Consider the following 14,843-nt stretch of genomic DNA (forward strand, 5'->3'; position numbering starts at 1 on the left):
CTGTTAACCTTATGGGGATTCCCTTATGTGTTATTTGTTGTTTTTCCCTTGCTGCTTTTAATATGCTTTCTTTGTATTTAATTTTTGACAGTTTGATTAATATGTGTCTTGGCGTATTTCTCCTTGTATTTATCTTGTATGGGACTCTCTGTGCTTCCTGGACTTGATTAACTATTTCCTTTCCCATGTTAGGGAAGTTTTCAACTATAATCTCTTCAAATATTTTCTCAGTCCCTTTCTTTTTCTCTTCTTCTTCTGGAACCCCTATAATTCGAATGTTGGTGCGTTTAATGTTGTCCCAGAGGTCTCTGAGACTGTCCTCAGTTCTTTTCATTCTTTTTTCTTTATTCTGCTCTGCAGTAGTTATTTCCACTATTTTATCTTCCAGGTCACTTATCCGTTCTTCTGCCTCAGTTATTCTGCTATTGATCCCATCTAGAGTACTTTTAATTTCATTTATTGTGTTGTTCATCATTGCTTGTTTCATCTTTAGTTCTTCTAGGTCCTTGTTAACTGATTCTTGCATTTTGTCCAATCTATTGTCCATTCTATCTCCAAGATTTCGGATCAACCTTACTATCATTATTCTGAATTCTCTTTCAGGTAGACTGCCTATTTCCTCTTCATTTGTTAGGTCTGGTGCATTTTTATCTTGCTCCTTTATCTGCTGTGTGTTTTTCTGTCTTCTCATTTTGCTTATCTTACTGTGTTTGGGGTCTCCTTTTTGCAGGCTGCAGGTTCGTAGTTCCTCCTGTTTTTGATGTCTGTCTCCAGTGGCTAAGGTTGGTTCAGTGGGTTGTGTAGGCTTCCTGGTGGAGGGGACTAGTGCCTGTGTTGTGGTGGATGAGGCTGGATCTTGTCTCTCTAGTGGGCAGGTTCACGTCTGGTGGTGTGTTTGGGGGTGTCTGTGGCCTTATTATGATTTTAGGCAGCCTCTCTGCTAATGGGTGAGGTTGTGTTCCTGTTTTGCTAGTTGTTTGGCATAGGTTTTCCAGCACTGTGGCTTGCTGGTCGTTGAGTGAAGCTGGGTGCTGGTGTTAAGATGGAGGTCTCTGGGAGATTTTCGCCGTTTGATATTATGTGGAGCTGGGAGGTCTCTTGTTGATCAGTGTCCTGAAGTTGGCTCTCCTACCTCAGAGGCAGAGCCCTGCCTCCTGGCTGGAGCACCAAAAGCTTTTCATCCACACGGCTTCTCCAAGGAGCCACGAGTAAAGTGCAACCTTAGGACACCTGGAGCACAAACGCTCGGGGGCGCGCACAAATGGGTCAGAGGGTCTGCAGAGGAAGCCTCCAGGAGCTGGGAGGGACGTGAAATTCCCTCAGTCACATCAGGTAAATTCTTAGTAGAACCTTAATCCTCCCCGAGGGGAACTGAGAGTGATAGGCGAGGAGGGCATGGGTTCTGTGATGATCTCTGATGATTGTTAACGCGCACGCAGGAAAAAGAACGCTGCCCAGGGAGCCAAAAGACAAGAACCACCGTCGCGCCGGCCCCGAGAGCCCCTTGGCGGGAGTGGCTGCCCAAATACTTTTTTAATGTGAATCTTTTCCAGTCATTTTATTAAGCATTTTTTAAAAACTTTATCAAAAAATTTTTAATAATTAGTCCTAATAGGAGAATCTATCCCCTTTTGTCAGAATAATGGGGCTAATCTACCATTATATAGACAGCTTTCAAATGTTTTCTCTGGTCCATGGCTGAAAAGCTTCTATTTACACAATAGAAATAAATTTTTTTTCCTAAGGTGTCTGAGGTCAAGGAAGAAACCATGTCTTGTTATATTTATACCCCTAAATAAATTAGATAAGTATTAGGTGGATGGATGGATGGATTGACAGATAGATAGATAGATAGACAGACAGACAGATCTATCCATCCATTCATCCATCCATCTCCTAGCAAAATGCCTGGCACACAGAAGGAAAACAGTGTTTGCTGAATGACTGAACATTTTAAAAGTATTAAGAAAGCGACTGTACTTGAAGCAGGGGGAAGTGAGCTATTTACTCAGGAAGCTTAAACACTCCCATAAGCAGAGGATGTCTTTCTTGTTAGATCCAGTAACTGTATGAGTACACGGTGCTGTTTTACTTTTGAATATTTCAACAAATACAACTAAATATTCGTAAGGATAACTCAATATTGAGGTTTAGAATAAAAAGACACAGTAGGTGTTCTTTCAAAATGATTTTTACCATATCTCCCCCAATTTTACATCAAAGGGATTTATAAACTTAACATACTGATCTCTTAACCACGTAGAAAGATTATGAAGTATTATTAAATGTCTCTCTACTATGCGAAAGGTACTGCAAATTACGTCCTGCACTTAATGGGTCAAAATCTAAAGCCTTCAAAAATCCAAATCAAATGCATTTGCCAACCTGAAATAATGTTTAAAGTATTACTGAAACAATACTAACTTTCATAGTACCAGAGCGGGGATATTTAGGTCAAAGTAGAAAAATGCTAAGCATGAACAACTAGAAAGGAGCCTATTCATTCACACAAGAGTGGCGTTTATACTAGTATGTGTTCCTGACCAGCCACCAGCTTGATGTGGAGTTTTCCAGAATGCAAACACTACCCTCTCTTTACTATTACTAAGGCATAGTAAAATAATCTAATGTTTTAAATAAAATTTCCATAGAAGTAATCTTACCTCGGTCCTTCCTTGATTTCTGAAAGAGAGGAAAGAAAAAATTTTCAATTATTTAATTTCATTTTATTTTCAAATGTAAGCTAAGAACTAAAAGAAATAATGCTACTTCATATTTACATAAAAATATTACATTTACAGAGATTAACTAATATTTATCCTTGGCTCTCCTAAACTATTCTATTTGTAATCCTATAGGAAAAACAAATACACATTAATCCCACATGAGTATTTTAGATATTATGAGTTTGTGTCTCTTAACACTATTACAACCTGACCTAATAATATTTTATCCAAATAATGATCTTATTACAATTCTTATTTTAATTTCTGAGTATTTTACTTTATTATTTATTTATTATTTTTGGCTGCGTTGGGTCTTCGTTGCTGCATGCGGGCTTTCTCTAGTTGCAGCGAGCAGGGGCTACTCTTCATTGCGGTGTGTGGGCTTCTCATTGCGGTGGCTTCTCTTGCTGCGGAGCACGGCTCTAGGCATGCTGGCTTCAGTAGTTGTGGCACACGAGCTTAGTAGTTGTGGCTTGTGGGCTCTAGAGCACAGGCTCAGCAGTTGTGGCGCACGGGCTTAGCTGCTCCACGGCATGTGGGATCTTCCTGGACCAGGGCTCGAACCCGTGTCCCCTGCATTCACAGGCGGATTCTTAACCACTGCGCCACCAGAGTAGCCCTCTGAGTATTTTTAGCATTCAGCAGCATGTGAATGGCATATTTAATACCAGATATATAGAACTTCAACAAATTTTACTATTTATTTTGTCTAGCTGAAGAAGTTTCACTTACCTAACAAAATCTTAAAGATCAAAAATTATTTTTAAATTATAAGCAATTTTCTCTGCTATAAAAATAATATATGCCCATGTAGAAATAATTTTATTACAGACAAGCCAAAAGTTTTAAATTAGCCAAGATTCTACTGTTAACATCTACTGCTATCCCCAGTAAATATCCTTCCATACGATTTTTAATTTATTTGAATTACATTTTTTAATTTTTCTTTTTTTAAATAAATATGGGATCAATGTACACCCTAATAATAGCCTAATTAAAAAAAAATCATGTATTAAATACCTGCAAAGTACTGAGTGGAAGGCCCCTATCCCCAGCCAGCAGAAGATATAAAAGCTAAATCCAGGGGCTTCCCTGGTGGCGCAGTGGTTGAGAGTCCGCCTGCCAATGCAGGAGACACGGGTTCGCGCCCTGGTCCGGGAAGACCCCACACGCCGCGGAGCGGCTGGGCCCATGAGCAATGACAACAGAGCCTGTGCTCCACAACAGGAGAGGCCACAACAGTGAGAGGCCCGCATACCGCAAAAAAAAAAAAAAAAAAGCTAAATCCATAACTATAAAGTGAGATAAATTTTAATTAAGAGAGCCACAATGTGCTAGGATTAGGTAGGAGTACACCACTTCTTCCATTTTAAGAGTTAAGGACTGGCTCAACAAGAGGCAGCTTTTGAGCTATAGTATCAAACGTAAAACAGATAGCTAGTGGGAAGCAGCCGCATAGCACAGGGAGATCAGCTCCGTGCTTCGTGACCACCTAAAGGGGTGGGATACCTAGGGTGGGAGGGAGGGAGACGCAAGAGGGAAGAGGTATGGGAACATATGTATATGTATAACTGATTCACTTTGTTATAAAGCAGAAACTAACACACCATTGTAAAGCAATTATACTCCAATAAAGATGTTAAAAAAAAAAAAAGTAAATAGCTAAGTGGGACTTTCCTGGCAGTCGAGTGGTTAAGACTCTGCACTTCCACTGCAGGGGACGCAGGTTTGATCCCAGGTTGGGGGAACTAAGATCCTACATGCTTCGTGACAGGGCCAAAAAAAAAAAGCAAAGTAAATTGCTAAGCAAAGCCAGGAAAATGTGATCAGATTTGGCTGCGGGGGGGGGGGGGGGGGAGTACAAAATAAAGAATAGTAGGAGATGAACTATAAAGGAGAAATGGGGCCAGACCATATAAGATCTTGAATATCACAGCACAGAGCATGGACTTCACTCTTTAGGCAATGGAGAGCTACAAGCATTGTTTGAACCAAAGTATAACAAGTACAAAGACATGTTCCAAGAAACTGACATCAGAAAATATACATAGAATGGATATGAAGACCAGTTAGAAAACTACTAGTTCTCCATAACACCCGGCTGAGTTCCAACCTGTCTTCCTTCAGTGGTTCAGTCATTCACTGTCATTAAGTGTCTGCTATACATCCACTAGGCACCGTGACAAGTGCATGGTATAGTATGAGTATAGGTCTTTATCCTCAAGAAGGTCCCAGTCTAATGAAAAAAAAACAGCTCCAATCCATGAACAACTACAAACAGGACAATAACTTCAAGACAGAGGTATAACAAACTGTCATGGAAATGCAGATATGAAAGCTAGGAAAAGATGAACTGAGTGGGGGATGAGATCAACAACAAGTGGCCATTCCAGGCTAAGAGAAGAATCCAACTAAACACCAGAAATGAGAAAGTATCCAGCATAGTCCTTCTAACATCAGTGAACGGTAGGTTGGAGTCAAGTGGTAAAGAGCCTTTTAGGCCAGACTAAGGATTCCAGATTCTTACAGAGATTTGTTTACTGTAGGAATTCCCAGTCTTTCATACATTAAAATACAATGTCAATCTTCTTTTTGTTGGGGAAGTACCTAGAAGAGAGGTGAAAAAAGTTTAAAATTTCACATAAAAATAATGAATTTCCAGCTTCTCTTACAAGACCAGAAGATCTGGCAACAATGTGCTCCCAATTCAGCAAGACAACAATCCCCTCAACATGCAGACAGTCAGGCACTGAATTCACTACAGTCCCTTCCCTATCTCTCCAGAACTTTCCTTGTAGAGGAACTGAATTTAGCTACCCTAAGAGAGAGGCACTGTAGGCAAAGCAAAGGGAAAGACACAGAAGGCACTCACGTAATGTTTACTGAATTGAACTGAGGTTAATGCAGAAACGCATATAAAAAGTAATGAAGGCCTGAACCAGACAGCTGTAGAATTCAAGGAAGAGTGTGGCCATCATCAAAAAATCTAGAAACAATAAATGCTGGAGAGGGTGTGGAGAAAAGGGAACACTCTTGCACTGCTGGTGGGAATGTGAATTGGTACAGCCACTATGGAGAACAGTATGGAGGTTCCTTAAAAAACTACAAATAGAACTACCATATGACCCAGCAATCCCACTACTGGGCATATACCCTGAGAAAACCATAATTCAAAGAGTCATGTACCAAAATGTTCATTGCAGCTCTATTTACAATAGCCCAGAGATGGAAACAACCTAATTGTCCATCATCGGATGAATGGATAAAGAAGATGTGGCATGTATATACAATGGAATATGACTCAGCCATAAAAAGAAACGAAATTGAGCTTTTTGTAATGAGGTGGATAGACCTAGAGTCTGTCATACAGAGTGAAGTAAGTCAGAAAGAGAAAGACAAATACCGTATGCTAACACATATATATGGAATTTAAGGAAAAAAAAATGTCATGAAGAACCTAGTGCTAAGACAGGAATAAAGACACAGACCTACTAGAGAATGGACTTGAGGATATGGGGAGGGGGAAGGGTAAGCTGTGACAAAGTGAGAGAGAGGCATGGACATATATACACTACCAAATGTAAGGTAGATAGCTAGTGGGAAGCAGCCGCATAGCACAGGGAGACCAGCTCAGTGCTTTGTGACCGCCTGGAGGGGTGGGATAGGGAGGGTGGGAGGGAGGGAGACACAAGAGGGAAGAGATATGGGAACATATGTATATGTATAACTGATTCACTTTGTTATAAAGCAGAAACTAACACACCATTGTAAAGCAATTATACTCCAATACAGATGTAAAAAAAAAAAAAACCACTGATAGAAGAGGAAATGACTGAAAGTGGGAAGCAAAGGAAAAAGGATGGATTTAAGATCATGCTGCCATTTCCCGTCAGTGACTAGAAATCATCCAGATGCAATTAGGGAACACAGGAGGGGAGGTCAACTTCCTTTTCATATACAGTTGACCCTTGAACAAGGCAGGGGTTAGGGCAGACGACACCCTCTATGTTCATGGTTCCATGTCCATGGATTCAACCAACAGCAAACGTGTGGAACTGTAGCATATACTGACTGAAAAAAACCCATGTAATCAGTGGACCTGTGCAGTTCAAACTCTTATTGTTCAAGGGACAACTGTATATATTATAATAGCACCTTAGTTGGAATGATAAGAGACTGATCAACTCTGAATGAGTTAATTTTCTAGAATAAATATTAACCCTTGAAAACTTAAAATTTATTTTAAAAGGATTATGTATTGCTTTGTCTTGGTATATGAATGTATGAAGTATACATGACCTTTTGTCATTCTACATTACAACTAAAATATACCCTTCCCATGATGATCTGTGGTCAAAGTTATAAACATCCACTATTGTAAAACACAGTAATGGCTTCAGAAATGGATGAAGTAAACACCTGGCCGACCCTTTCACTGAGAGTCTCATCATGTTTCTCGTTACTCTGAGTCTGTTTCTCAATACTCCACAGACACTTCTTTAGACTCCAACCTCGTTCCTCTTGCCTTTTAAAAAAAAATTAATGTCTTTCCTTTTTCTTACACTCTTAAAATACATCTTAGATTTGACACCAATGGGGCCAGACTTTTCACTAATCACTGATAACCAATAAATCACCTGCTTCTTCAGGATAAGAAAACCAACCAAATAATAATAATAATAACCCTGTGCTCCCACAGGATTTTTTGTGGTTTTTGTTTTGTTTCATTTTGAATTCCTATTCATATGTCCCCTTCTTGAACAATATAGCTCAAAAACCAATAGGGGAGGCCAAGCAAGGTAGGCATCTGCAGAGTGGGTTGAGCAGAGCAGTCATAGCCCAAGTGGAAAGGAAGCGCCTGGGGTAGAGAGGGCAGGCCGGGGCAAGGTGCCAGAGCCCATGGGGTAAAGGAGGGCACCCCATAACGGAACAGCTCAACAAGAAATGGGTCAGAGCCTAGTGAGGCGAGGGCATCCACATGGAAGGACAGACTGAAACAGGCTATTGGAGCCCTAGCAGGGTAAGGAGGCATGCCTTTGAGGAGAGGGCAGCCTCACAACAGGGGGTGGAAGCCTAGAAGGGCTGAGGAGAGCATCCCTGTGGAGGGCAGCAAAGGTTAACAACAGCCTAACAAGGGTTGCTATAGCGCAAGGAGGGTGAGGAGGGCAATCACCAATGCGGGGAGAAGTGGGGGACTCTGAACAAGTAAGAACAAAGGCCTGAACAAATAAGTGAATATATTAAGAATAACAGGAACCAGGTTCCTCACTTTCAGAAAAGAGGTACGAATATGAAAAGGGAGGAAACTAGAACACACCCTGTAGTGCTGAACTGGAGCTGGGTATTGGTATAAATTCATGATCTTCAACACATGTAAATATAAAAATAAATGCAGACCTAGAGGTATGTGTGTGTACATATACAGCCACTCAGAGGGTCTGGGAGCAGCCATGAGCACCTGTGGTATCCGGAGCTTAGTTTCCAAATCCCATTTTCCTCTAGAGGAAACCAAGCCTCTTTGGAGAAATGACTGACTCTAGGGCTCAGACAGAAATGTACAAGATGAGTCTAAAACATCTTTCCTTAACAAAAAGTACTCAAAGAATGGTGAAGACATCTCCAAAGTCTATGGGACTTACACTACTGAACTGCACACTTAAAAATGGTTAAGGTGGTAAATTTTATATGTATTCTTTACCACAATAAAGAAAACAAAGATCATGAGTGCCAGCTAGAAGGAGCTTCCATTGGCTAAACTTTGGACAATTTGAACATCAGAATAAATGATGATAAATTGAGTCTCTCAGTGTCTTTCTGTAAGGGCAGCACCAAGAACTGAACATAATGCTTGCACTGTGAACTAACCAGCAGAGGAAACAGTAGGATTATTATTCTACTTTGTTTTGATCAGCAATGTGTATCTGTGCCTATGTGTGTGTATTATATACGTATATGTGTGTATATATATATGTGCATTGATATACATATATGTTTTGCCACACTGCCCTTCAGAAAGTTTGTACTGATTTAAACTCCTATCAACAGCATAACACTGTTCTAAACTTAGTCAATTTTTATAACAAAAAATTATCTCATTGATGTTTTTTATTTGCATATTTTCTATTATTAGTGGGCCCCGATATGACCTTGGAAGTTAAGTGTGTTTAGAAATAAAACAAGAAATTAAACGTCTCTGAAAGAAGCTGTATTAGTACAAACTGTATGACTGTCAGTAAAACAGGACATATATCAAACATTTTGAAAACTGAAGTTTGCTGAGGCAGGATGGTAATGTAGAAAGGCTGGTTTTAAAATTAAACAAACTAAAGCAAAACTATAAACCAATTAAAATGCAGTACACATCAGATGTCCAAAGGTATAAGAATAGTCCAAGTACAGTGATTTAGGGACATGGCATGAATTGCTTGACGAAAATGGCCCAAATGTTACCAACTGTTAAGAGAAGCTGTTACTCTCATCTTATTCTGGACTCTCCTTTTTTCAGGTATTGAAAGAACCAAATTTGGGAAGAGCTGCATTCCCAGCAGCATGTGTTCCCCTCCCCTCTGCCTCTCTTGATTCCTTTACTCCACAGTGCCTGTCTCTGCTGGAATCAGCGTCCACACCATGTATTTCTCCCTAGCTTCTGGCCTCCTGCACAGCAAGCTGGTGTTGCTGCTTAACTCTGGGAGAGCTGCCGGGGAGGGGAGGCGCCAGACATGATGCAGGGTCTACTGCCTGTACTCTGTGGGGTGTGGGGCATGACAGCAGGTGAACACTTATGGAGTATTTTACATGCACTTAACCTATGAGGTATTAATACCATCTCCTTTTCACAGATGAGGAAACAGAGAGGGTAATAAGCAACTTCCCCAAAGTCACATAGCTGGTAAATGACAAGGCCCGGATAAAGCCCAGAGCTGACTGACTCCTGAGTCCATACTCATTATCGGTATACCACACTGCCTTTTTAAAACCTTAGGTATTTTTCATTTTTTACCCAAATATACGTTTTTTCAACCACACAGATAACCCACCAAATGGTTAACCTGCCTCTAAGGATCAACAGTTGATCATACATCTTCTAGTCTTTAAAAATACTTGAAGACAGTTTCACTGGTTTGCCCTAAGTCTTCTCTTATTAAACAGCCATCGTGCCTTCAAACGTTCCTCACAGGAAATTGATTTTAGTTTTCTCATTGTCCTCGTCTCACTCCACTGAATGAACTTACTTGTCCATGTCTCTAAGTGCAGCACTAAAAACTGAACACAGTGTTTGCTCTGGAAGCTCACTGGCGAAGAAGAGTGGGGTTATCATCCCACTTCATTCTCAACAACAATCATCTATTAATGGAGCCTTCTGTTTATAGCCACAAAACCTTGATGAGTTATATTTAGCTGAAATTAAAGTATTGATAACTTAGTCACAGGCACTGCTAAGCCACTCCTTGCTCATCCTACACTTGTTTAATAGTGAATCTAGCAATCAGTAAGAAGAATGAAAACTAAGTAAATTAGAAACATAAATAAGATAGCCAGTAGACTATAGAACAAGCCAGTTCCAGAACAAGCTGTTTTCAAGCATTTCCATAGCAATCTTAGGATACCAACTACTAAAAATCTGTTCCCACCATTAAAAGCATCTAGCTCTTCTACACGGCAAGATTATGTTTCATGTTAGGTAGAAAATCTGCTAGATTTTTTATTTACATATAAAATACACATACACACATCTGTTAATATTAAGGGCAAACATACAGTTTATTGCCAAAACCAGGACACTCTGGAGAGTGAAAGAGGGGACACCATTAATAATTACACAGGAAAAATATGTAAACCAGCGCTGTAAAACTTGTAAACTGGTCACGACCTAGGGATACGGCCTCCCTATGCATATTAGATGTAACTATGTAAAACATCTGCTTTAAACTAAGGACAAGCTTGAAATTTTCTTCCAAACAAAGGGTGATCAAGAAAAGGTGATCACAGCACACCCACTACTGTTTATTTAGCATGCTATCTTTAATATTTACCTTAGGGATGAAAGCAGTACTTAGCGCTTACATAGGTTTCCCTAGAGCTTGGCTCCTTTAACTCTGTTTCCCATACCAGCTCCCTCCTCCCAACACCAAAAGATTTTACATTCCTCAACTAGGTATTTTCTTCACACAGAGGTTTTCAGGAATGCAATATTCATGGTAGGGAAAGGTAGCGAATCTAAACTCAGAAGATTAAGTATCTGTCCAAAGTCTCACTGATAGTAAGTGACAGAGCTGGCACTGGAACCTGTTGGAGTTTTCTTACCACTCAAAGGACTGAATTTAAGCCCAGTTCTGCTATGAAACGTGTAGCTGTTTCTTAAGAAAAGAAGATGTTACTTCTCTCTACCTAACATTAGAACTTTGGATATAAAAGCATGCCCATTTCCAATAAATATCTTGTGAAAACAAAAGGAAGAATTAAAAGATCTGTCTGAAACAAATGCAAGTAAGATAAAGAACAAAAATATTGATATTTAGGGCATAAACCATGAAAGTATCAAAGCTTCTTACTTTAAAGACATGACATCATCCAAGAACACAGGATTGCTCCTCCAAAGAACAAAACCCAGAGGGTGTCCAAATGACATTTAGAAATTGAGAAGATGAGAAGGAGCCAGCAAGAGAGTGATGTCTCAGAAGTGAGATGAAAAAAAGGGTTTGAGGGTAGAAGTGATCAACTATGTCAAATTCTGTTGAAGGTCAATTGAGAAGAGCTGCTAGTTGACTCTTAGATTTAACAATGTGGATGTGGTAGGGGCTTCCCTGGTGATGCAGGGGTTAAGAATCCGCCTGCCAACGCAGGGGACACGGGTTTGAGCCCTGGTCTGGGAAGGTCCCACATGCCGCAGAGCAACTAAGCCCGTGTGCCACAACTACGGAGTCTGCGCTCTAGAGTCCAAGTGCCACAACTACTGAGCCCACGTGCCACAACTACTGAAGCCCGCGCGCCTAGAGCCCGTGCTCCACAGCAAGAGAAGCCAATGCAATGAGAAGCCTGCGCACCACAGCGAAGAGTAGCCCCTGCTCTCCGCAACTAGAGAAAGCCCGTGCACAGCAACGAAGACTCAACACAGCCAAAAATAAAATAAAATAAATTTTTTAAAAAACTTTTAAAAAAAAAGAATGTGGATGTGGTAGATTGTTAAAAAGAAAAAATTTTAGGACTACAAATTATTTGCCTCAAATCCCATCAAGAGGTAGAGTCTACTGCAAGTTACATTTACATTTGGCAAACATGATGCAAGCACAGCTTGCAAAGCACTTGTGTAGTGGGGCTTCCCCCTCTCTTGCCACTAGGAACTCTTTCACCACCATGTGAAGAAGCACGCTGGAGATGAAAAACACGTGGCAACTGCCCCAGCTGACAGCAAGCCAACCACCGGACACATAAATGAGGCCATTCTAGCCAGGAAGACCAGCCAGGTCAGCCTCAACCAGAACTGTCTAGAACGGCCCCATAGAATTATAAGCTAATAAAATGGTTTTGTTCTAAGCCACTAAACTTTGGGGTGGTTTGTTATGAAACAAAAACTCAGTGATAAAGAGGTGGATATTGGTGGTATACAAGAGCCATTTGAATGGAGTAGTGGGCATGGAAATCTGATTAGAGCCGGATTAAGAATGAATGGACAGTAAGAGGAGAACACAAGGCCTATGGCTGACACCAGCTGAGCTATGGAGGCTTCCTTTTCAAACAAGGTTATTTTCTCAACCAGGAAACAATACTCTTAGATTGTTTACTAGGTGTTCCCTACCCTCTTCCAAAGCCTCTATAAATAGGTGTGGTGGCACAATGGCAAATCCTTCTCCTGAAGCCCTTAACTTGGTGCATCCAGTTATGCCCAACTCAAGCATACCTCCTCAAAGATGCGGAGCGGATAGATGGATGAGGGAACTACGTACTCTGCTACTTCACTGCCAATAGGCTTTACCAATAAATTTTACTTGATATTTACACCTTTCATTAGAGGAATGTGTGTGTGTGTGTGTACACACTAATCCTTACAGGACACCTAATCATCTCTTGACAAGCCTTGGCATGCTCATTACTTCTTATTTTTCAGGTAAATTCTCTGTTTGCAAAAGAACTCTAATTACATTTAAAAGCGCTTGTACAAAAAAATTCAAAAAAGTTTTATAAAATGTCAAAAATTCATAAATAACTTACTTGGCAATCCGCAGTTTCCCAACTTCACCTCTTCCAGGGGCTTTAGTCCATTGCTGTGACAAATATTTAGGAACCTAAAACAAAATAAGACACTATTAGACTATGTTTTAGATGCTAACAAATCTTTTTAAACATAAAGTGATATACGGCTTCTATATATACTTTCTGTCTGTAATAATTGCTAATTAAGTAGCAAGCTCTCATTATATGTTTTGCACTAAAGAGGTACTAAGATATGTAAGAAATGATTTTAGCTCTCAGTGTTTAAAGTCAGTCGAGTTGATGACACAAAACTAAAACTGGTCATATAACTTAACAATAATGAAGTGCTAACTTATGTTCCCAGATAAATCCAATAAAAGTTCAGAGATGAGAAAGGCTACCAAAAGAGGCTTCTTGGAGGAGCATAACATTCTGACATGATATTATTATTATTTGTGTGTGTGTGTGTGTGTGTGTGTGTGTGTGTGTGTGTGTGTGGTACGCGGGCCTCTCACTGCTGTGGCCTCTCCCATTGCGGAGCACAGGCTCCGGACGCACAGGCTCAGTGGCCATGGCTCACGGGCCCAGCCGCTCCGCGGCATGTGGGATCTTCCCGGACCAGGGCACAAACCCATGTCCCCTGCATCGGCAGGTGGACTCTCTACCACTGTGCTACCAGGGCGCCACCTGACATGATATTATTTAGAGACACTACTGAGCTTAAGATGATTCAAAAGTCATATTTTATATTTTTATATATTTTACATATATTTATTATGTATAAGATTATAACTGACCAATATGATGAAGGATCTGCTGAAATAAAAGAAATTATTCAATATAACAGCTAGCAGTTATATAATAGTACTTTCCTGACACTTATATGCATTTTTTATACATTTATACCTCACGTCTCTACAGGGAACTTTTTTTAAAATTAATTAATTAATTTTATTTTTGGCTGCGCTGGGTCTTCGTTGCTGCATGTGGGCTTTCTCTAGTTGCGGTGAGTGGGGGCTACTCTTCTTTGCAGTGCGCGGGCTTCTCATTACAGTGGCTTCTTGTTGCAGAGCACAGGCTCTAGGCGTGCTGGCTTCAGTAGTTGTGGCACGCAGGCTCAGTAGTTGTGACTTGTGAGCTCTAGAGCACAGGCTCAGTCGTTGTGGCACACGGGCTTAGCCGCTCCATGGCATGTGGAATCTTCCCAGACCAGGGCTCGAACCCGTGTCCCCTGCATTGGCAGGCGGATTCCTAACCACTGCACCACCAGGGAATATCCCCATTTTCCAGATTATGAATTTGGAGCACCCAGGGATTATAAAATTTAGCCAAGGGTATATAATTAGCAAATGAGGAGCCAGGATTCAAATCCAGGCAGTGTGGTTCCAGCATCTATGTTCTTAACTGTGTTGTGTCTGAAATTAGATATATGTAATCAGAAGGGTTTTCATTCTCAAAAAGATTAAGGGAATATATGCTGAATGTCTACTGTGGACCTTATCTCATTTCTTCTAACAAGTAGTCTGAACTCGGGAATCAGTACATACTTTTAAGGTATGCTCCATGCTTTATATGTACACGTAAAGTATGAAGCATAATGCCTCACAGAAACAAGCATTCAGTGAGTGTCAGGCGTCATTATTATTGCCCATAGTAATCCTGGAGTGATAACATGAACATGAATGTGTAACTGAGTCAGAGAGACCTTCCAAGGCTGGAAAGGAAAAAAAAATTCTATCTAGCACAACTTCTTTTGCAAAAAGAACCACTTGACCATTAGTCAAACAAACAGCAGTGCTCTGGATATAGTAAAAATTCAAGAATAAAAGAAGATCCTAATGGTATTTGTTCATTCTTTACACTGAACTATACTGAACAACTACCGTGTCAGACAATATGCTAGAAAAGATGAAGGGGAAGGGAGCC

General features: G+C 40.5%; 1 protein-coding gene across 1 annotated transcript in view; it reads right to left on the reverse strand.

Moving 5' to 3' along the window:
• GTF2F2 (general transcription factor IIF subunit 2) overlaps positions 1-14,843 on the reverse strand; it is a 156,899-nt gene that overhangs the window by 129,260 nt on the left and 12,796 nt on the right. Inside the window, exons 2-3 of the mRNA XM_082859322.1 lie at positions 12,936-13,009; positions 2,664-2,682 (exon numbers count right to left, since the gene is read on the reverse strand). Of these exons, the coding sequence (XP_082715448.1) occupies positions 2,664-2,682; positions 12,936-13,009 (93 nt within the window). The remainder of the gene's footprint in view (positions 1-2,663; positions 2,683-12,935; positions 13,010-14,843) is intronic.

This window comes from Leucopleurus acutus (genome assembly GCF_964270905.1).
Source record: "Leucopleurus acutus genome assembly, chromosome: 18".
NCBI lineage: Eukaryota > Metazoa > Chordata > Mammalia > Artiodactyla > Delphinidae > Leucopleurus > Leucopleurus acutus.